At 38.0% G+C, this 22,104-nt stretch overlaps 3 protein-coding genes across 4 annotated transcripts in view; all 3 read left to right on the top strand.

Moving 5' to 3' along the window:
• The first annotated feature begins 657 nt into the window (after positions 1-657).
• LOC143846101 (Regulator of chromosome condensation (RCC1) family protein) lies at positions 658-16,222 on the top strand. 2 transcript variants are annotated; one of them, XM_077354517.1, is made up of 6 exons: positions 658-851; positions 945-1,142; positions 1,306-1,341; positions 1,490-1,611; positions 4,530-5,894; positions 16,093-16,222. In XM_077354517.1, exons 1-5 carry the CDS (start codon positions 761-763, stop codon positions 5,874-5,876), a joined length of 1,794 nt encoding a protein of 597 aa, XP_077210632.1. In that variant the 5' UTR covers positions 658-760; the 3' UTR covers positions 5,877-5,894; positions 16,093-16,222. The 2 variants fall into 2 exon arrangements, with proteins under 2 accessions (XP_077210632.1, XP_077210631.1); XM_077354516.1 differs by lacking the exon at positions 16,093-16,222 and having other exon boundaries at positions 4,530-6,148.
• Positions 14,811-16,451, top strand: LOC143891862 (early nodulin-like protein 7). Its single transcript, XM_077396366.1, has 2 exons — positions 14,811-14,988; positions 16,093-16,451. Exons 1-2 carry the CDS (start codon positions 14,811-14,813, stop codon positions 16,449-16,451), a joined length of 537 nt encoding a protein of 178 aa, XP_077252481.1.
• A 4,893-nt stretch (positions 16,452-21,344) lies between these two features.
• Positions 21,345-22,104, top strand: part of STT3A (staurosporin and temperature sensitive 3-like A) — a 49,986-nt gene continuing 49,226 nt past the window's right edge. The window contains exons 1-2 of the mRNA XM_077353796.1: positions 21,345-21,603; positions 21,748-21,810. Of these exons, the coding sequence (XP_077209911.1) occupies positions 21,487-21,603; positions 21,748-21,810 (180 nt within the window). The 5' untranslated portion in view covers positions 21,345-21,486. The remainder of the gene's footprint in view (positions 21,604-21,747; positions 21,811-22,104) is intronic.

Here is a 22,104-nt window from a genome sequence, read left to right as displayed (position 1 = left end):
AAAAATACCTGCAGCAGAAGTACAAGTGGAGCCAACATATTCTGATGGTCTAAACACGATTCAATTTGGAAATAGGGTCGGATTGGGTTGAGGAAATTTTTCCAGCTCGGGTTGAACTCCGCCGGAATGGAACTTGGGTTGGGTTGGGTTGGTTGGGTTGGAAAAATAGGTTCCTCGGGTTGGGTCGGGCTGGCCTCAACCTGAACCAACCCGACCCAAGTTGCACGCCTAAATCAAAAGGGGGAATAATATTATCACTTCCCTAACATTTGACAGCTGGTTAAAAGGCAAGGTGAGTTAGTGCATTTATCAAACTATGGTAGTGTCAATATCAGTAACCAAAGATTATTGGGAAATGTTAACAGCACTATTGTACTTTGATGAGGGCACCTCTCACTTTACTAAAAGTACGGTATGGCCAGCACCATAGGAAGATCCAAACTGTCCATTAGATGGGCCACATCAAAATACGATAAATCGACCGAAGAGGAGAGAGATAGACACATAGGGGGTCGATTTATCACTGCCCTAATATGTGTTAGTACAAATATCAAAACATGGTCGTGCTAATAACGCTTTCTTAAAAAAACTCATGGTTTATGTATCTCGTATATACAATATTAATCAGTGTACATGCGAAGATCAGTCCCGTTTTGTCTTCAACTATATACTAAAAAAACTCCCAATTTCAGACACAACTAATTTCTGACACCTCACTCTCTCTTCCAAAACCTACTGGCGCCATTCTCCCGCCGGCGAAATGTTGGCCGTAAAACTCCCAGATTCCGGCACCTTGTCACAAAAAATCATCAGAATCGTCACCGGAGAAGCTCATACTCTTGCTCTAACTGGTACGAAATATAAAAAATAAAAATAAAAACAAATCGGTTTTCAATTTTGTTTTAGGGTTTGAGATTTTGAGGTGTTTGAACATTGAATTGCAGGAGAAGGTTCGATTTATTCATGGGGAAGGGGGACTTTCGGTCGGCTCGGTACCGGAAAAGAGTCCGACGAACTTTTTCCGGTCCGAATCGGGTTCGATTTGTCGAAAAAAGTGGGTTTATCTGAAGAGATTTGTGAAAGAACAAACCCTAAGTTTGTAGGGATTGCTGCCGGTGCTTACCACAGCCTCGCATTGGAAGGTTAGGGTTCACATCTTTTTATCTTTCTTTTTTTTCTAATCTTCTTTTAATTTTTGTTATTGCTATAAGACTTTTTTTCAAGAATTGTTTAATTATTCAGGATTTTTTCAAGAATTTTCTAATTATTCCTTGCCTTTAATTTTTATCCCTTCACCTATGGCAGATGATGGATCAGTTTGGTCATGGGGCTACAATGTCTGTATCCTTTACAACATGAACTTATCTTTTATGGATTTATTGATACGTCTCCATCCTATCAGAAACTTATTATTGGTTTCTCTTGAGATTGGAAATTAATGTTCTGCTGATCTAGTTATACTAGTTATTTCCTTAAAACTGTTATACAGATGGGCAGCTTGGTTTTAGTGAAGGGAATTCTTCAGTTCCTTGTTTCATAGAGCAGTTGCTTCAGTTGGGGTCTCCTGATTCTGTGGAAGAGTCTAATCCCATCAATAAAACACCATTGAAGGTAAGCATGTTGTTTTGTGTAAAAAGTAACGGCTAGTATCCATTTGTTTGACAATTATTTGTAGACAGTGAGAAATCAATAAAAACTTGCAATACACAAAGACACACACACTCGTATAAGTATATGTATGCGTGAGTGTGTGTGTGTGTGTGTGTGTGGGAAGTGATATTTCCGCTCTCTTTTTGTAGTTGTTCCACCCCTTTTCTTCTTATTTCTCGTGATTTATTAATAATGACAGAAATGCCATTCTCACAGCAGTTCTTTGCTCCTTGCAAGCACGTGTGTGTGTGTGTGTGCGCGCGTGCGCGTGCGTGTGCGTGTGTGTGTGTGTGTGTGTAGGGAAATGATAAATGCGCCCCTTTTTGTCACTTGGGACACCCAACTGCAGTGTACGTGGCAGTCAAATCCGTTGAATCCTTCTGACGTGAAGTACATCAGCCCCTCTGCAGTCATTGATACGCTGCTGCTGGGTGTCTTAAGTGATGAAAAGGGGAGCATTTATCATTATACAGAGAGAGAGAGAGAGAGAGAGAGAGAGAGAGAGAGAGAGAGAGAGAGCTATGGTACCAACAACTGTGATTATCTCTGCGATGTGGATTGAAGAAGATTACTGAGACTAAGACAACAATGGTGATGGTAGAGGCGATCAGGACTATATCTCGAATATTCGAGACAGATGCCTTGCTTGCATTTTATAATTGTTGATCTCTTGGATCGCAACCACTGCTCTGCCATCCGCCGTTGTTTCCTTCTCAATGTGGAGGGGCAGAGTCGGCATGACCGACAAGTCTTAGATGTAGTAGATAACCTGGAAAACCAAAATTATTACTCTCATGATGTTTCGTCTGGCTAGTCTGTGGAGGTAGATGCCCAACATTTGCTGGAAGCTCTTCCTCCAAACAGGACAAATTTTGAAAACCCTGTTAGCCCGCAGTACTTGCAGATCAATTTTATTATTGTTCTTCTTCGCAAGACTTAATTTCAAAAATACTTAGGGGCCGTTTGGATACGCGGATTTTAGAAACCTGGATTTCCTCAAAATTGTACATGGGAGACGAGAGTAGAAAGAGACTAGCTGTCGTTTTCTGATTTCTTACCCTTCTTTCCGTCAGCGTGAGAGTAGCATATCATCCCATTTTTCCAGGTCTTAGAAATCGCAGGACGCGGGAGAGATTTCTAAAACCTGGTTTTCTCACTTAAAATCCAAGAAACGCCGTCAGCGCAGCATGCAGCAGCCGTTTGGACACGCGGATTTTAGAAACCGGGTTTTAGGTTGAAAACAGTGTAAAAGAGGGTTCATGATCAAGCTGCCGCATTCTGCCGTGACGATATTTCTTGGATTTTAAGTAAGAAATCCAAGTTTTAGAAATCTCTCCCGCATCTTGAGATTTCTAAAACCTGGAAACATTGGATGATCTGCTGCTCTCTTGCTTCCGGAAAGAAGGGCGAGGAATCAGAAAATGACGGCTGGTCTCCTTCTTCTCTTGTCTCCCATCTACAATTTTACGAAATCCATTATTCTAAAATCCACGTATCCAAACGGCCCCTTACTAAAACTTGCAAGCTTGGTTCTTAAATGACTGGAACATGCCAATATCACTGTTTCAAAACTCCCCATGTCAATTGTTAAACTCAATCAAATTGACTTCCTTTTACCTTGGCCAAGTTCTTATCCAAGTCCGTGTTTTGCCCTACCAAATCAATCAAACTCCTTTGACACTCCTGAATATGACCGCGTCAATTGAGTACTTTGACACATCACTTGATTACTCCCTGCATCATGCCGAGTCAACTAGTATTTGCTTTGGCCGTGTTTAGGCCCACATTTGCTTTTTGAGACACGGGCCAATATAGGAATTGAGAACTTGGGATTCTGTTGAATCATTCATGAGCTCAACTGTCTTCACAACAATATTCAACACTTCCAGTGTGCGAGAACTGTCACAACCCGAGGTATTTCCTTTTTCTTCATTCTTCATTCACATGCCTGGCCGGAAACAGGCCTACCTAGTTATGGGTAGATACCCAATTTTAACTTTGAAAGCATACATTCCCACATTCCTCCCTGTAGTTTTCAGCAAAATTCTTCCTCTTTCTGTCATTCTCATGGCAATTTCACTTTATTGCTGATAATTGTTGAGGTATAATTCTACCTTACCCATCAAGTGTGGTCAGAAACCTTTCCATGGACTGGAGAAACTCTGGTTTTATGATTTTGCAATCCGTATTTCCATCGGAATACTACCATCATTTTTAATCTATTCCGTTTGAAATTCTTCATATGCCCTCTAATGAGTTTCAACTTACCCTCCCTCCAGAGGCATCAAAGTTGCATATCCTTTGGCTGTCAACATCATATTACTATGTTGAGAGGCTTAAGTGACCAGCTCACGTGGAGTATACCATCTCTCCCTCGATGCCCGCTCCATTCTCGTCACCTCCGCCCCTTCTTGTTTCAAATTTCGGTGCGGTCACAAAAGTCGCCTTGACATGCGATCGCCGCTCCGATCTGTGGTGGTCTTGCCATTTCCAACAACAAAGTGTTGGCCACACAGCCGCCTAACTCTTTCGTCTCTATGATCCCTCTCTTTCTCTCTCTATATATGCTATGCCAAGGAAGAGGAAGGAAACAAGGTGAAAGGTAAAGGATGTTTTTGTTATTTCCTAAAAATCACAGAAAAAGAGACTACATGTGGTGGAATGTCTAAATAAGGGTGGAAATATCATTATATGTGTTTGCGTGTATATATTGGATGAAATTAAAATGTCATAGAATACCTTGCCACTTGTCATGAGGTTCATTTCATGGATTCTATGGCAATCACAGTTACTCAGATGTTTGAGTTCTTTTTTCTTTATATGTTTATGCTTGTTTAGTTAATTAGTGATGCAATAGCTGATTTGAACTTTGATTGCAGGTTTCTTCTGTCAAAGCAGGAGGAATGATGTCCCTCGCAATCGATAGCCTTGGTGGCCTCTGGATGTGGGGAAACTGCCCTCCTCAGAGCAGCACCAATGACGGAGAATTCTCTCTTGTTAGCAGTTCTGTTCCATTACCTGTTCGGGAGTTCCATGGTCAGACCGTCATAAAGGTCGCATGTGGAAACGAGCATGTAGTGGCTCTAGTTAGTCCTGGTGAGACACTTACAGGAAACAATCTTGTATGCTACTCATGGGGTAATAACAACCACGGCCAGTTGGGTCTCGGGGACAAGGAAAGCAGACTCTACCCTTCAATCGTGGAGACCTTCAACCAGGAATGTCCTTGGGCAGTTTATGAGATTGCATGTGGGGCCTTTCATACGGCAGTCCTTACTTCTAGGAAGATGGGCAGTGAAACAGGCTCATCTAATGTCTCTATGAAAGAATCTGAGATGAAAGGATTTATGTGCTGGACATTTGGTCTTGGGGATAATGGACAGCTTGGAAATGGAACTACCACGAGCACATGTCTTCCGGGACCCGTAAATGAATTGCCGCAAGACGCATTCTTAATTTCAGTCGACTGTGGCTTATTTCACACATGTGTTGTTTCGGCAGCAGGGGATGTGTGGGCATGGGGGATGGAAAAGGGTCTTGGGTTATGTCCAGATGCCAGTTTTAGTGGGACAGACTCTGGGGATGCCCTATCTCCTTTGAGGATTCTATGCAACGAACTTCATGGGCCTAAGTTTGAAGACCCAGTACAAGTTGCGTGTGGGGCCGCACATACTGTTCTTGTTGCGAATGATGGATATAAGCTTTGGGCTTGGGGTAGGGGACGGAGCGGGGTTCTCGGGGGAGGTAGCACAACTGACAGCTTTGTGCCTTGTATAGCAATGTGGCCACCTCTTGCCGATAACTTTGATGAGGTGACAATTGGAAAGGAAGGGAAGGTCAAAGATAATGAATTTGGAAAAATGATGGAGAAAAAGTTATCTCTAGCCCTAGAGGAGATGGAGGTTCTCCGAACAAAGCTAGCTCTTATGGAACGATATGCTAGCATACTCCATGGTTCGATTTTTGGAAAATCTTTTACTGAGAGAGATTTGCCAGCGGTTCTTCTGAATTGGGGTACATTTAATATTGAGAAGGAATGGGAAAACATGATAGAGTCGGCAGATCGTGGGAAGCTCACTCGAATTGAAGCTTTCTACCAAAACATGCTTGCAGGAGTGAAGGACAAACTGATGAAGAGAAGGATAGAGGAGATTGTCAAGGAGTGCCTCCATTCTTTATCTACAGGAAGCCCAGTGAACATGGAGAATGCACCGTCTTCCCAATAAGACTACATGTTTTTACAGGTTAGTTGAATTTCGTTTATTCCATCAGAATCTGTTTCATTCAATCCCAGTTCAAATCTGATAGTGAGTGGGGCCAAGGTTTTCTACTTGCGGTGATTGATGATACAAAGTTGATACATAATGCCAGTAAAAGCTGGGAGAACCCATTTGGACAAAACTCATTATCTAAAGTGCTAACTGTTCCATGTCCAATGCATACAATACAGAGAGACATGTCATATCAACATGAAGGACATGAATCTTTTCAACGTTAACACTTGGTGAATGCCTGGAAACTTGCCAAGTCGGCTCTAATTTTGGAATAACTCGTATTTCTTTATAACCTGAAAAAAAAATAAAAAAATAGAACGAGTGTTTGTAGAACTAGGAACTCTAAAATTCAATCACAGCTTTTTAAACATGTAAAATTTGGTTTATTTTCTTTTATTTATTAATAAACTGGTAGGGATCCTGGAAAACCCAGCTTACCTACCAAGAACACATTTAAAATTAGGTTGAGTACTCGACCGAGTTCTGTGCTCTCACTCAAATGCGAAGTCTGCTTTCAATGTCAAGTTTCTAAGCGTTGAACATTAGTGATGTACGATCTTTAGGTTTATCACTTATAGTCGAGTATTTTCTCCACCAAGTAGAAACAAGCAACCAATGCAAGTTTAGGGTTTGATAAAGGAAGGTTTCTAGTACCTGAAATTGTAGAACATTGGTTAGGAATTAATGGTTTAAAAGGGGACTTGAAATTCTGGTTTGGAAGTTTTTCTAGAAAATAGGTTTGTCAATTAGGATTTAATTAGGGTTTGGTTTTCTAGATGAAGTATGAACAAGGGACACCCATGGGTTGTATGAAACATCGAAGGGAAGGGGCAGCTACTTAAGTTAATATCCATTTTTACTATTTGATGGGTCTTTTAGGCTAACCGACTTTTGGATGTGAGAAAAATAGCGTGGCTGAATGGGTGTAAGTGGGGGTGTTGAATAGGGTTTAAGGAAAGATAAGAAGAGGATAAGGAGGGTGTATGGTTGCTTTTAAATGATATTTGCACAGAGAAAATTATGTATAGAAAATAATAAATGAGGAAGAGAGAAACCTTACCAATCACACTTGGGATTATGTATTCTCACCTAGGGATGCAATTAGATACCTTAGCATAAGCAATGGCTTCATAAATCTTTATTTAGTTATAATAAACTAAACCAAGCATAAGCTTATATGTGGTTTTATTGTTTATGCCACTATTTACATCACTTTGATTGAAATTATAAAAATGCCCCTGACAGAAAGAATGAAAGAAAACTCAAAGGAGCTAAGTCCAGCAGCAATACTAATTTAGACAAATTATTGCCACTAAGACTCTTAGAACAATAATTCATCATCCCAAGTTGGGCCCACATCTGTTAAAGTATAAAAGATAAATAACGCCTTTCTCCAACAGCTTAAGCTTTTGGAGAAGTTGGTAAGTTAACATGGTATCGGAGCCAAAGGTCTCGAGTTCAAACCTCCCGGATAGCAAAAATCCACATGCGATGGTCGGCCCAAAGTGGGACCACATGTGCCACGTGTTTGCCAAGTGGGCCACACATGCGGGGGAGTGTTAAAGTATAAAAGATAAATAACGCCTTTCTCCAACAGCTTAAGCTTTTGGAGAAGTTGGTAAGTTAACAACATCGTTATAATGATGCCAAACTAGGATTGGATTCTTGGAATTAAGTACTCATGGCATTCCTTGATAGGTCTTCAAAGGCTTAATATAAGTCCCATAATTTATCCTCAGCTTGGAAGAACTCTACTCCATTAAGTAAAAGGAGATTCAAAGTTTACAAGCAAAGAAAAAATCGTGGGAAGGAGAATGACTGATTTTTGCATGAGAGATGGACATTCACACATGCTACATTTATCACATGTGCCGTGCCACATGCCACATGGCGTCCACTCTATGTTGACGTCTTCTTTTAGTTGTTTTTTATTATTTACTTTATATTTTCGTCGTTTTATTTGTAGCCTACTTTTTAGGCATCAAATTTCATCCGTTTGGCGTGTTTTTGGTATTATTAGAAAGGTTTTTCAATTACCTATCTAACTGATATCGAATCTCCTTAAAGAAATTCACCTCTTTTCCCATGCTTTCTAGCTCTTCCTTGGTTTTAGTTTTCTCCATTTTTTTTCATTTGATGTTGTTGGTTCTAGTTGGGTCTATAAATAGAGTAATGGTGACTCTGTATGTTTCCTAATTAGAAACAACAGTGGCTTCTCAAAAACTAAATTGGTATTATTTGGGTCTCTTTTCAGGCTTTCACGTTTGATTTTATTTAGGAAAGTTATGGGTTTTTACAAAAAATCAATGTTTCCTAATAGTATACGTTAGGATGATAACGGTTTGGGTTTCCTAATAGTATACTTTCAACTTTATTTTATTTAGGGAGGAAAGTCTTATGGGCTTTAAGGAAAAAAATCACTTTTTGGGTGTTTTTTACATTTTTATGCTACAAAAATTTGATAAAGAGGAATTCTAGACTGAAGGGAGCCCTTGCAAAGAAGAGGTGAAAGGGCTCTCCTATTGGCTACACATCACCATCATGCATTAATAACGGCTGAAAAGTCAAACATGATGGTGATGTGTAGCCAGTAGGAGAGCCCTTTCACCTCTTTTTTGCAAGGGCTGCCTTCAGTTTAGACTTCCTCTTTAATAAAAGATTAAATAAAAAATAGAAAGTGGGCTCAAGAGTAAAAAGTTAGCCCGAAATACTGTGAAAAGGAAAGTGGGCTCACTTCTTGTATTTGTATTAGGAAAGATTAGAAAATTGAGTTCTAGGGTTTTTATAACATCAAGAGATTAACATGAAACTCTTTTGAAATTTTCAGAGCCAACTTACTTTGGAAACTGATGATGGAATAGAAAATTGTAGTTCGTTCAAGTATATCTTCAAATGGGGGATGATATTTCTCTTCTTTTTTTCTTTTTCTTTTTTGAGAAGTAGAGGCTTAATTTGAGTTGAGAATTTGAACTACTTCAAATATTTTTCTCATATTTTTTTTAATTTCTTTTTTTTTTTCAGATCCTAACTGCATCTGTTCCACTTTATTGTTACATAAAAAAGACCTCCCATGTCTTGATTCCATGGGATTCAAACGCCATTCCATTGTCTTTTTCTATATTTTTCCTACCTGCTTATGTAGCAAAAATTTTGCACTAAGATGTAGCAGAAATAGGGCACTAACGGGTCCATGAAATGTATGGGTATGTTTGGGCGTTTGGCAAACATGAAATGTTATTCCAGGGAATATTTGTGCAGTCAGTTGTGAAAGAGGAGTTGAGGAGGGAGGGGGAGAGACTTGAGATGGAGAGAGCATGACAAATCCCCAAAATCAGTGATAAAATTACTCTATTTCAAATTGGTTTTTTCTTTCCTGTATTTCAGGGTCTTTTCATGCTTCCCTCACTCCTACCCTCTCAATTAGGGGTGCAACTTGGATCGGGCACAACCGGAACATGATGGGTTCAACCCGATTTTGGCTCGGGTTGGGTTGGCATTTCCTCAGGTTAGGTTGGGTTAGGGTTGGGAAAACCGACTTGATTTAATTTCGGGTTGGGTTAGGGTTGAGGCCTTGGCAACCCAACCCGACCTCCATCCTCTAATTTATCTTATTTTCGTTGGGTTATTGTATTTTTCTGTTTGGCCCATGGTGAGCCCGACTCTATGCTATCTTGGGTTGGGTTAGAGTTGCCCTTAACCCGATCCAACCCAGCCCTAGTTGCACCCCCACTCTCAATTCTCTCCCTTTCCGCCTATATCTCGTAACTAGCCCCACTAATATTCCATGGAATATTTTTTTCATGATTGCCAAACATGCCCTTAGCATTGAAACTGTACTCTAGGATACGTTGACTCATCCTTTCCTCCATAGCTGAGTTCATTGTAAAAGATCAAAAGCAGTTTTTTCTGTGGGAATGTCAGGGAATTGAGCAAAAGATAACATGCTTAGTTCTAGAACTCAGGCTACCCTGCCAAAACATCAGAAAACCAACATAGGAGAGCACACTAAAATCCAATGGCCAGAAAACTGCATATCTTTATCATTACTGAAGTTCATTTACAATATATGATAGAAAAGTTCCAAAGCACATTTTCATCCTACAAACAAATATTGCTATTCCTGCACCATTAATTGAACCTGTACAATATATATGTGTAGGGAAGAAGATGAGAGATCATCATCTCCCTTTGATGGACAAAAAAAGACCTTGAATCCAAAAGGAAATTAAAAGAGAAAACTTAAGACTGAAAATTTATTCAATGGAAGATAGATGCTATACACAGACTACACATGTATTATTTATAGAGCTCCAGGCTCCTCTTCTTGAAACCAACTCAATCTCCTACTTTTAAGAAAATACAGCCCTTATTAAAAAGACAACTTCTAACTTGCTTCAAATTTAGGAATCCTAATTTAACTATGACAACTTCTAAACGAACTCCTGCTAACTGGCATCTTAGAAATTCTAATTTTAACTTGATAATAACTCAGCTTGGAGATAGACCTCCTACATCGTATACAATCTAATTTTGAATTGGCATTCTTTTACTCAACTCAGACTTTCCCCTACATCAATTTCATTTTTTTTTAGTTCTATTACTGAATTTGGTTTTTCATTTGTTTTTTTTATTGATAGTTGAGGTTCTCATGCTCTGTTTTGATTGTTTCATTTCTGAGACTGAACTGGTTGCCTTTTGCTCCATTGATTTGGAGGAAGCTTTTGAAATTCTATCATTTCATGTTGAATATGTCTCTGGGTTCATAGAATGCCAATTTATAATTTACTTGAGATGGTGTGAATCCACCTTATTGAATCTAGAGTTTTGTGTGTGGAGTAACTTAATCCCTCTTCTAATTGTATGATTGAAGGAAATCCCAGCCACTCTTTCTTAACATATGGAACTGTTTCACAACCTCTAATATCTATTCGAGCTAGGAATTTCTGAACTTGCATGTTATCTCCACATGGGAAATAGACATCACCACTTTTGGTTGTTCTGCCTGTTCCACTGCCCAATACTTTAGGCTATGTTCTTTGTAGCTCAAGTAGATTTGGAAGGAAATGCATGTGAGAAATGGAAAAGCATGAATTAGGACATGGACCTATTTCATTCCTCAATTAACTCCCAAAAAAAGTATATGAACTTTCCTGATGCTCTTTCCATGTCTTGCAATCCAAATAATGGTGGAATAGAACATTTTTCTAATTCATCAATAGAAAGCTGTTTGAGATGCATAAATGACTCCATTAATGGATTAAAGAATGTAATATATATCTAGTAATCATTGAAATGGTGAAATTAACGGGGGCAATTAATCAAAATTCAAGGTAAAATCATCTTCGAGCATTGAGTAGTAATGAAACACACTGAGAGCAGTCATTGGAATTGCCAACTCATTTGGTTAACTGACTTGTCACTGAAATTACAAGTAAAATAACACTAAAACAAAATTACTGTTTTTCAAATCCGAGGTTTCATCAGCGTAAAACTACATTCTTGGATATTACAGGGCGTCAGCCAAAAAGCATATTTTATAATCTAGGGTTTTTGAATCAGTGAATTTGGAATTTTCAGCAGAAGGAAGTCACTGCATCCAAAAAAAGCCCTTAATGTCCCCATTTGGAGAAAATACTAAATTAAAACAATCAGATTTGCAAATAAAGATCATTTTTCATGGCATCCAACGAGGCCCCAGGTGTCTTGGAGATGGCAAATGATAAGAAATGTAGTTCATGTTTCGCAGAAATCCTTTATTCACCGATTACCATAGTTGCAAAATACCAATCTCAGACCAGTAAAGAGAGAATCAAAACCATACTTCCAAATAATTCCCAGTCACAGCTCCTATGGCCATAAACACAGAGATATGGCCAGAGAAAGAAAAAATCTCAAACACAGCACCAGAAAAACAGACTCATGAAAATTTGAGCTTTCTTGGATGCAAGCTATCAATATGTGTATAACAAAAACAAACATGATCAGAGGGTGCAATAAACACTAAAAAAATCAAAGACCTTGTTCAGCTACTACTATATCATATAAAATTAACCAAGAGAGATTCTCCAGTCCAAAAACAAAACATCTAAAGGACCATCCATTCATTAATCAGAAAAGTGCCATCTTTTTCGCATAGAAACATAAAGTACCCATAGTTCATCTCAAATGTAAAAACTGGAAGCATTAACCAGTAGTACAGTGAAGAACAAAGTAGCCATATTTATACACACCAAGTTCATTTCAAAACAAAGTACCCATACAAACGCCAAGTTCATGTCAAGTATAAGAACTGCATACCACTAAATAGTACAGTGAGGAACAGAGTACCCATCGGTATAGATACCAAATTGATTTACAATGTGAGAACTGGATGAACAATACGCCAGGCAGCATTCTTCAGAGATATTTGATTTATATATCCAGATCATAAAAAAAAAATGTGATTTATATATCCACGGCAATATTAGGTTGTAGTTTAGGCAACCATATTTGGTTTGGTAGATAGGTTTAGATTAGGATTTCTATCTTTATCACTCCATATAATTATGCTAATCACTCTTTTTTATTATGCTGTTCTCTTTCTATGTTTATCTCATCGAGTGTTCTATATAAACGCTCATTAGGGTTAATTGTATTTCATCCAACATTAGTGTTAAATCTAGTTTTTACCGGGTTATTTTCCCATGACCTCAATGTTTTTTATTTAGAAGCTTAGGGATAGCTTGATGAAATGTATGTAATGAGACCACAAGAAATCATCTTATTTCAACAAAAAAATCCCACTAAAAATTTAAGGGAGATGATATTTTCACCCCCTCTGGAGTATGCATTCGCCCCATTTATAACGTGAACAATGGGCAACTTTAATTCCTTTTGACGTCAAATCATGTTAAAAGGGGGGCGACCATGTGAACCCTAACTTCTCTTGGGCAGAAAATAGATTCCGGCATTTTCCCTCATCAATTCCGCCTTGGTTTCAATTTTCTCCACATGTGAACCAAACACTAGAACCGAAATATGATGCTGAGTCCACCATTTTTATTCTAGCAAATCAAATGTAGTCCCAGGTCCGTTTGGTTCACCAAATTTGTAAAAAATAAACCAAAATGACATATTTTTCCTTTTCATAGCATTATTTGGTTGTCATTTACTATTCACATGTCAATCCTTGCCGGCTATAAATTTTCCAAATTCAAGTCATTTTTTAATGTTTTAATTTCCTCTCAAAGCCAGAGAAAAGGGAAAGTAAAGAAAAGGGAATATATGCTTTCCTTTCCTTCTACCTTTATATTACGCACATCCAAACGAGCCCCCGTGGAATTTTTGGAAACCATGAATAAATATTGTACGGATAAAAACCCAAATTTGAAGTAGTGTGTTTTTTCATTATTCTTAGGGATTTCTCGTTCTGTCTCTGTTCCTTCCCTCTTTTCTCTTCCCCTCCTGCCTCAGCTAGAGTGTGTTTGGATTGCTGGAATCAGAATCTAATTCAATTTCCAACAATTCTAGCGGTTGGTTAAAAAAACGAACAGAATCAAGTGGTGAAATCGACACTAGGACGGAATAGGGGGAATGCCAAATTTTGTTTCCCACTCCAAGAGGTAGTATTCTGATTCTAACCCAGACTGAATGGAATTTTTATTAGATTTTTAAATTAAAATGTTAATTTTAATTATTTTTCTCCTTTCTTTTTTAGGGAGAGTCGAAATAGGAATCGGAATATGATTTCGCTTCTGAATCCGGGCAAGTGTTTCCATATAGAGAATGGATATGTTCACTCTCATATTTGATCATGAGATTCCTCTCTTCACTTTATACTTATCTAGGGATTTGCTAGCGTCCATCACAGATGGTCTGTTGCATGTCAGACCAGCCACACAGGCTCACTTTACAGCAGTTTTTGTCTTCATTCATGAGGTGGCTCATCTGACATGCGACAGACCATCTGCGATGGACGCTATGCGATGGGCGCTAGCAAATCCCACTCATCTAATTAGTAGTTAATGGGTGGTATAGCTCCAAAAGATTTACCACCTTCTCATCACAAGTGTTTTAACAAAGTCAAGAGCTACATTATCAAGAATTTGAAGCACGGTCTTGGCCGCAGATCTCATTGGCAAGATTGAAGTGTCCAAAGAATCAATGGCTTAAAGATACCTCAAAAACATGGGTGGTGGGACCTATTTGCAAGATAGAGGGATACTAGTGTACCCCACCTTAGATTGATCTGAACCACCCATTTATAGGCCTTGGTTTGGATTCCATATTGTCCAAAATCCATGAAAATCATGCAATCATATAATCCAATAATGTGTTCTTATTGCCTTGAATGTGAACCGTTGCTCATGTCTAGTTTTTTTTACCTTCCAATGACAAAATTACACATTATTAGACACTAATATTCGATTGGATGGTTTGATTTTTGCGCCATAGATAATCCAAACCAAATTCTTTGAGATGGACGGCTCAGATCAACTTAAGGTAGGACCCACTATGCGAAAGTGGGCCCGCCTCATTGTAACCCTAATGAAGCATTATCTTCTACCCTAGCCGTAGATCATATGATAATCTACAAGACACAACACAATCCACGGGTTATTTATAGCCCCTGCATTCTCTTTTTAACTTTCAATCTTTAGAATTTCAAATTTCAAATGGCTCTAACACACACAACTGAAAATTACCCACGTTCTCCATATTGCTCACCCGGTAACTACCTTAACTAACTAAAACCGCCTTTTACTACCCATTTAAAACAGCATGGGTTCTCATTCTTCAACCCCTCTGATATCAAAACAAAAGATATATATCAGAAGGTTGGGGCCATTTATCATCCAAACATTCTCAAACCCTCTGCTCAAACCTTCTGATAGAAAAATGAAGAAAATGGTACCTTTCTTGGGCATCTTGGTCGTTCTTCTTGCCTCCATGAACATGGCCGTTGGAGCTTCGAATGAATTCAAAGTTGGGAATTCAGAAGGTTGGAAAGAACCCATTGAGAACCATACAGAAATTTACAATGAATGGGCTGCCAAAATCAGATTTGAAGTTGGTGATTCAGTTTGTAAGTAGAGGAGATCAGTTCTTTACTTCCCATTTTTATGGATTTATTTTATTTTCTTTTAATTTTTGTAGTCTTCCACTTCTTTTTTAATAGTTATTAGCAATATGGGTTGTTGCTTTTTTCTGAAGGTAAAAGTTAAAAAAGAGAGTTTGACCTGGATCAAAAATTAAGAGGGGGAGTTTTTTCTCTCTCTGGCCGCCTTGTTGTTGGACGGTCGGCCACCATATAAAAACTCACCAGAAAAATTATTTCTGAAAAAAAAAAAGTAGTATTTTTTACAAAGGGAATGATATTTCCACCCACTTGCACAGTGATCTCATTTTCAGGAAAGGACAAAAAATAAGCCGGTGGAAACGGAACCATTTTAAGAAAACACAAACAAGAGGGGTGGAAATGGTGAAAAAGGGATGGAAATATCATTTTACTTTTACAAATTTTAAATTTTGATGAATCATTATGTTCTGCTTTTATATATTTATTTTCTTTTTCTTCTGGGCATTGTTGAATTTGTTGTTTAGGGCTGGATGATTGTTGTTAACATGTAAAATTTATGGGTTTCTTACTTATCTAGATAATTCATTAATAGTGAAGATAATTGTGCCCCATTATTTTACAAAACATTCCCTTACACAGTGGTTTTACGATAGTAAAAAAGGGGTTGCATTTATCATGTCCAAGGTTTTAAATTTTGGTTTCGGTACGCATTTCGGACCCCACCGAAATCTGAAATTTCGGTAATAATTAAAATTTATTATTTAATTAATTTTGAAATTTCTGACCGAAATTCCAAAATTCCGGCCGAAATTTTGTAACAGTTTTTTTTTTTTTTTAAATTACATTAAATCGAAATTTCGGACCAAAATTACCGAAATTTGGTATTTTGCGAAATTCCAAATTTAGGAAAATTTCGGTTTCTGTTCCGACCCGAAATTTAAAACCATGATCATCTCCCTTCCAATTCAAAAAAACCAAGATTAAAAAGCCTATCAATTTGTCGGATATTTAGTTGGGATCAATTTTCAGTCCACCTTAGACCTTATATCTTTTCTTGCAAATTTCTAACATATGGGTCTTCTATACATCTATCTCTGTTTAATTCTACAGATTTCGAGTACAAGGAGAATGATACTGTTCTTGTGGTGGATAAAAGTGGCTACTACCATTGCAATACAAGCAATCCTATCACAACCTTCAATGATGGGAAAACTATTTTCAAGCTTGATAGGCCTGGCCCATTCTACTTCATAAGTGGGGCCCCCAATCACTGCAAGAAAGGCCAGAGATTGATCGTCGACGTGCTGACTCAGCATTCGCCTCCTCGCCCTTGGGACGCTCCTTCGCCATCTCCCCTCCCAAGCTCTGCAATGTCACCCTCCATTTCTGCTCTTTTTACTCTCTTAATGGCTTTCACTACGCTTGAAATCTTGTTATTAGGCTCTCCATGTTCTCTCTGCCTAAAATAAATATGTACTTAGTGTGTCAGATTCCGGTGGCCGGAATCCCGGCGAGATTAGAATGATGGATTTGCTTTTATTTGGTTTTTGGTATGTTAATTCTCTGAAATTACATTATTACATTTCATGATATTTCCACCTCTTGTCTTTTCCTAAAGTTGATTGCATTTCCATCTCCTTTTGCTTGAAAGAGGGTGGAGTGCTAGAAATGTTCATGAACGTGTGAGTTCATTGTGTCCACGATAATGCACGAATGCACACATGCAAGCCAGGGTAAATGACTTTGAGGCTTGGCAATTGAATCTCATAATAATTTATCAAAGTGAGAAGACTTTGGATAAAAAATTATATATATATTTAGACAAATATTTAATTTTTTATTTAACGGGGCTAGTTCCCTCCATGTGGAAGCACATATTTTTATCTATCTTAATGTGCGCTTCTACTACACTTGATGCAAATGCCCCATTTGGATCCCATTAATTTTAGGAAAAGTTTGAATTTTTTGGGAATTTCCTACATTTCAGTTTGATTATGTTGGTAAATATTTTTCAAATTAAATAAAAAAAGGGTTTGCTTTAAGAGGAAAGGGTTCCTAGCTGCTAACATTAGCATAAAACAAGGGTGGGCCACATTGTTGGGTTGATCCTAAGTATTCATTTGAAAGGCCCCATCATGGATGGGGTGTGTACCAAAAATCAGCTTCATTGGATCATCATAGGATGTCCATTTGTGGGGGTGAAAATGGACAGATACTGTTTTCCACTAATCTGCCCATTTTTTCACCCTACAAATGGACACCCTAAGATGATCCAATGGAGCTGACTTTTTATGGACACACTATCCATGAAAGGGCCTTCCAAATGAATGCTTTGGATGCCCCCAACAATGTGGGCCCACCTTGTTTTACACTAACGTTAGCAGGTAAGCTTACCTGCTAGCTTACCTGCTAACGTTAGCAGGAACCCTTTTTCTCTTGCTTTAAAATGGGTTTTAAAAACTAATTTTGTTAAAGAGTGGTAGAGAATTCATGTTTAGTCCCGCAATGAAGTTGTGTTGGAAGGACAGGAGTTTATAAAAGCATCTCACTCCTAGCTCTTAACTCGATTAAAAGCCAATTAGGTGTGATGCGCCATAGGATGGTGCAACATACCATCTACACAAGAATGAGACCGCGAGTCATAGTGTATCTATCCATGACTAGAATGAAGCTTGGGTGAAATATAGAGTAGGACAGTGGGTTGCAGGGCGATAGAGGCGCATGTGGCATTTTACTTTTGCACTTTGCACACATTGATGCAATCAGACTGTGATTGACAGAGGCAGATCATGAACAGGTATCATCTAGATAGCTGGTCAACAATTGGGAATAATCTGGACCACATATTGGCAACCAATTGCTATCCACTGGGCATACTAAATGTATGGGATGGATCGATGTCTTAATCTAGCCAATGGTCACGATTTAACAGCCTCATTTTAGCCCACACTGGTGAAGAATGATTAGGCATGAAAAGCCACCAGTAAGTCTATAAAAAGTGACAATTGTGATTTCTAGAGCTTATGTTTGGGAACCGTGGGAATTCGGTTCGGTTCTGGGTTTGGGATCCTGGAGAACCGAACCGAACGGGATGATATACCCCCCCCCCCTCCCCCCCCCCCCCCCCCAACACCCCCCATATACACACAACGGTTTCTGTGAGAATCGTTCACTACTTGAGGGTAAATTCACCCCCTTTAACGTTTTTCTTTGCCGTTTAAACTTAAAGTTTTTCTTTGCCTTTTAAACTTAACAAATAACTGAGCTCATGCATTCCATTAATTCATCCAAAAAATGGAAATAATAAAAAAAAAAGGTTGGGGAAACCCAGAACCGAACTGAACCGATCAAGTTCGGTTCTGGCTCTGTTTGGTTCCAATGGTCAGTGGTTCGGTTCTGATTCCCAATTCTAGGAATATATAGGGATTGGTTCAGTTCTGAGTATACCCCATAACCCAACTATGTCCACCCCTAACTTGAACTAGAGCAGCTCATGTTTTATCTAGAGGACTTTCTATTTATGATGATATTTCTATAAATAAACCATAACCATGACATTTTCTTCTAAATCGTGGAAAGGAAACTTTTTCATAGGAAAAAATTCCCATCAGAGATTATTTTCTTGCAATCCAAATAGGGCCTTAAGAATTCTAGAATATTGATTTTCGCTAAGTTTTTATTAGTTCTTAAATATGCACAATTGCATGTTGGTTAAAAAATCGGTTGATCGTGATCTCGAGATGACTCACATTTTTTCAGACAAAAGGTTTGGTCCTCTCAAATTATTTGCATATAATCCTAAATGTAAATGGTTTTGAAGTTAAATATGAATATTCATAGATAATTGTTGTTATAGTGCTAGAAATGATGTAATGGCTTCCAAAGAGGTCTTAATAAACCATTTTCATTATTATTAAAAAAAAATCTTATTTGTAAATAAGGACCAATTTTGGTATATGTTAACATAAGAAATATTTTAGAACTCATGGGAAGATGTATTTTACAAATTAGGGGATGCATATTTATAAGTTTTTATGAGTTATAAAGTACAATAGTAATAATAGAGAAAAGTGTTCCTGCGCAGCTACTAGCTTATCTGAGCAGCTGCTTCAAAAACTCATGTGGCCCCACATTTTGGGGGTGATCCAAAGCATTCATTTGGAAGGGGGTGTTTACAAAAAATGAGCCCTTTAGGATCATCCTAACCCTGACATTTGTGGAGGGAAAAAATGGTTGAAAACAATGTCTGTCCATTTCCTCCTCCACCTTTGATTGGGTTAGGATGATCATATAGAGCTGATTTTTGGTACACACCCTATCCATGGAAGGGCCTTTCGCCTTTCAAATGAATGCTTTGGATCGCCCCAAAAATGTGGGCCACATGAGTTTTTGAAGCAATCTGAGCAGCTGCGCAGGAACACTATTCTAATAATAATAATAATAATAATAATAAATAAGGGAAAAGGTTTGGTATCACGCAACTCGAGCTGCCCTCTAAATACACCATCTCCCATAGTTGTTTGACTCATCCAACCCATTCATTCTGTAGGTTATAGGTAGGACTATGATCATGGTTATGGTTATGGTTATGGTTATGATTTGTGGAGGTTTAAAATGGATGGTTAGAAATTAGGCTCCTATAGATCGAATGGTTTGGATTATGGTATGGAAATGGTTTGTTAGGAACACCCTATCTGTGTGAGCTGCTATAGAATGAATGGGTAGGATGAGTCAAACTATATAGAGATGGTGTGTTTATAGTAGCTTGCTCAGGCTGCGCTGTAATCATACAATATAATAGTAAAACGGAATCCTGGAAAACGTGGTCGCGCCACGTGGCACCCCTCCTCCACAACGTAAAACTCTCTCAATAATTCCATATACAAAAAATTGTTATATTTGGATTGTAGAAAAAATCTCATCATATCCCATTTTTTAGCACCTACGTATATCAGCAAAATTGTTTCTATTTGTTGGAGAAAAAAATCTTCACTATGTCCCATAATTTTAGCAAAATAAAATCTCCCCATATCCCATGGTTTTAGCAAAATTGTTTCTATCTCTCAATAGCCTACGTAAATGGGCAAAATATATATCCCATGATTTTAGCAACATTGTTTCTATCTCTCAATATCCTACATATATTGGCAAAATTTTGGGAAATTATTTATTTTTTGGCCCCGTGCATCCATATCCTTCCGTCTCTTCCCCTTCCCCATTTTCACTAATTACTCCAACAACATTTCATTCCCTGCTTCCATACCATATAAAATTTTAAGGTCGTCTTCTATTACCCGCTACCTTCTATTCGACTGCCCTAAATTCCCTCTCTAAATAGTGGTACTTTCTCCTACGCCAACAGCTTTTGCCTTGCAAGGTAATGATCTCTATTCATTCATCTACTCCACATCCTCTATGTGTTTTATCTTTTGTGGGTCTACTTCTTCTTCTATTCCATGTCTCCCCTTTTTTTATGGTGGTTTGTTCTTTGTTTTCTTTTGGTTTTTTCTTTTTAAGGTTTGGTTGATGATTGAGATATAAGGATAGACGGGCTTCTATTGTTTGTGATTGGTTTTTATGTGCTTCGTGTGAACTCTATCAAGTTTTTTTTGTTTCTATTGGTAATGATTTTTAATTCATGTCCTGTTCTATGTTTCCTATTTTTTTACTTGTTTTTATGTACTTCATGTGAGCTCTCTTAGTTTTGATGTTTATATTCAAGATATTGGTGGATTTTTTTATTTATTTACTAATAGTTTGATCTGTTTTATGCCATGATGTACTATTTAGGGTTAGGATTATTCTTTAATTGCAATTTTTTTGTCAACATTCCTTTTCTATTTATTAGGTTCATTAGATTTTTTTTACTAGATGAATGGGCATTTTCTTTTTATTTTGATTTTTATTTCATCTCATGTTCTATGTTTCACTATTTTTTATTATTTTTATGTACTTCATGTGAACTCTCTGAGTTTTGTTGTTTATATTCAAGATAGTGATGGATATTTTTATTTATTTACTAATAATTTGATCTGTTTTACGCCATGATGTACTATTTAGAGTTCGGATTATTCTTTAATTGCGGAATTTTTGGTCTCTAACTAGTAATAATAATAATAAGGAAATTGCTAGCGTCAATAGCAAAAGGCATTTCGTGGCTTGAACGAAGACAACAGCTACCATCTCCAAAGCATGAGGCTAAAATAGTGGGCCCCACTCAAAACCAACTGGTCGGTACGTATCTTGTGGGAGTGCCACAAAGCGACAACTAAGATCGTCCCGTTACGTAAAATAGTCGTGTGAATATCCCTTCCCTTAATCAGATATTCAGATCCCTTCTGTAGAGAGCAGGGAGCTTTTAGGAATTTCACCTTTGATCCTAACTTCTAAATCCACTACAAACGAAAGTCTCCTTCATTGTTGTCTTCGTAAGACCTAGACGAAGACCGCCCTCTTCACTGTCTTTCTCTCTGTTCCTTTCTCAGAGCTCCATTCTCGCCATCAATGGCGGATTCTGAAGAAACCAAAGGATCGATTCTCAGAAACGCATGGGGGAACGTTCTCTCCGTCTTCATCCTCCTCCTCATCGGCGTCCTCGCCTTCTCGATCCGTCTTTTCTCTGTAAGTCTTTTGATTTTCTCTGCTTCTTCTAAACCCTAGATCTCTTCTTATAATTCTCGCTTCACGATCTTCTGTGAAAATTGCTGGTTTTGTATGTTATTTCGTCTTGATTGCAAGTTAACTGTATGACAAATCGATTTTCAGGTCATAAAGTATGAAAGCGTGATTCACGAGTTCGATCCTTACTTCAATTACAGAGTCACTCAGGTTTTATTTTGTTCGATCAGTTTTTAATTCTTTTGCTATTGACTTAAGCTTTCATTTCTATTAAAACGGTTATGTACTTATGTGTTGTGAATCAATGAGTATTCTTTCATCTAGTTAGGGTTTGATTTATTAGATTTCTGATAATCGGCGATTCAGTTTACTTGAAAGAATGAAATTAATAATGAAAAAAACCAAATGAGGCTCATGTCAGCCACCAGGGGCGATGCCAGAAATTTTGCACAAGGGGGGCAAAAATTATAGTAATTTTTTTTCTCCAAACAAATGAAAGTAATA

The sequence above is a fragment of the Tasmannia lanceolata genome, unplaced genomic scaffold (genome assembly GCF_043159265.1).
Source record: "Tasmannia lanceolata isolate RefF3 unplaced genomic scaffold, GAP_Taslan_0.1 ptg000015l, whole genome shotgun sequence".
NCBI lineage: Eukaryota > Viridiplantae > Streptophyta > Magnoliopsida > Canellales > Winteraceae > Tasmannia > Tasmannia lanceolata.
This window is presented reverse-complemented; position numbering and strand designations above follow the sequence as displayed.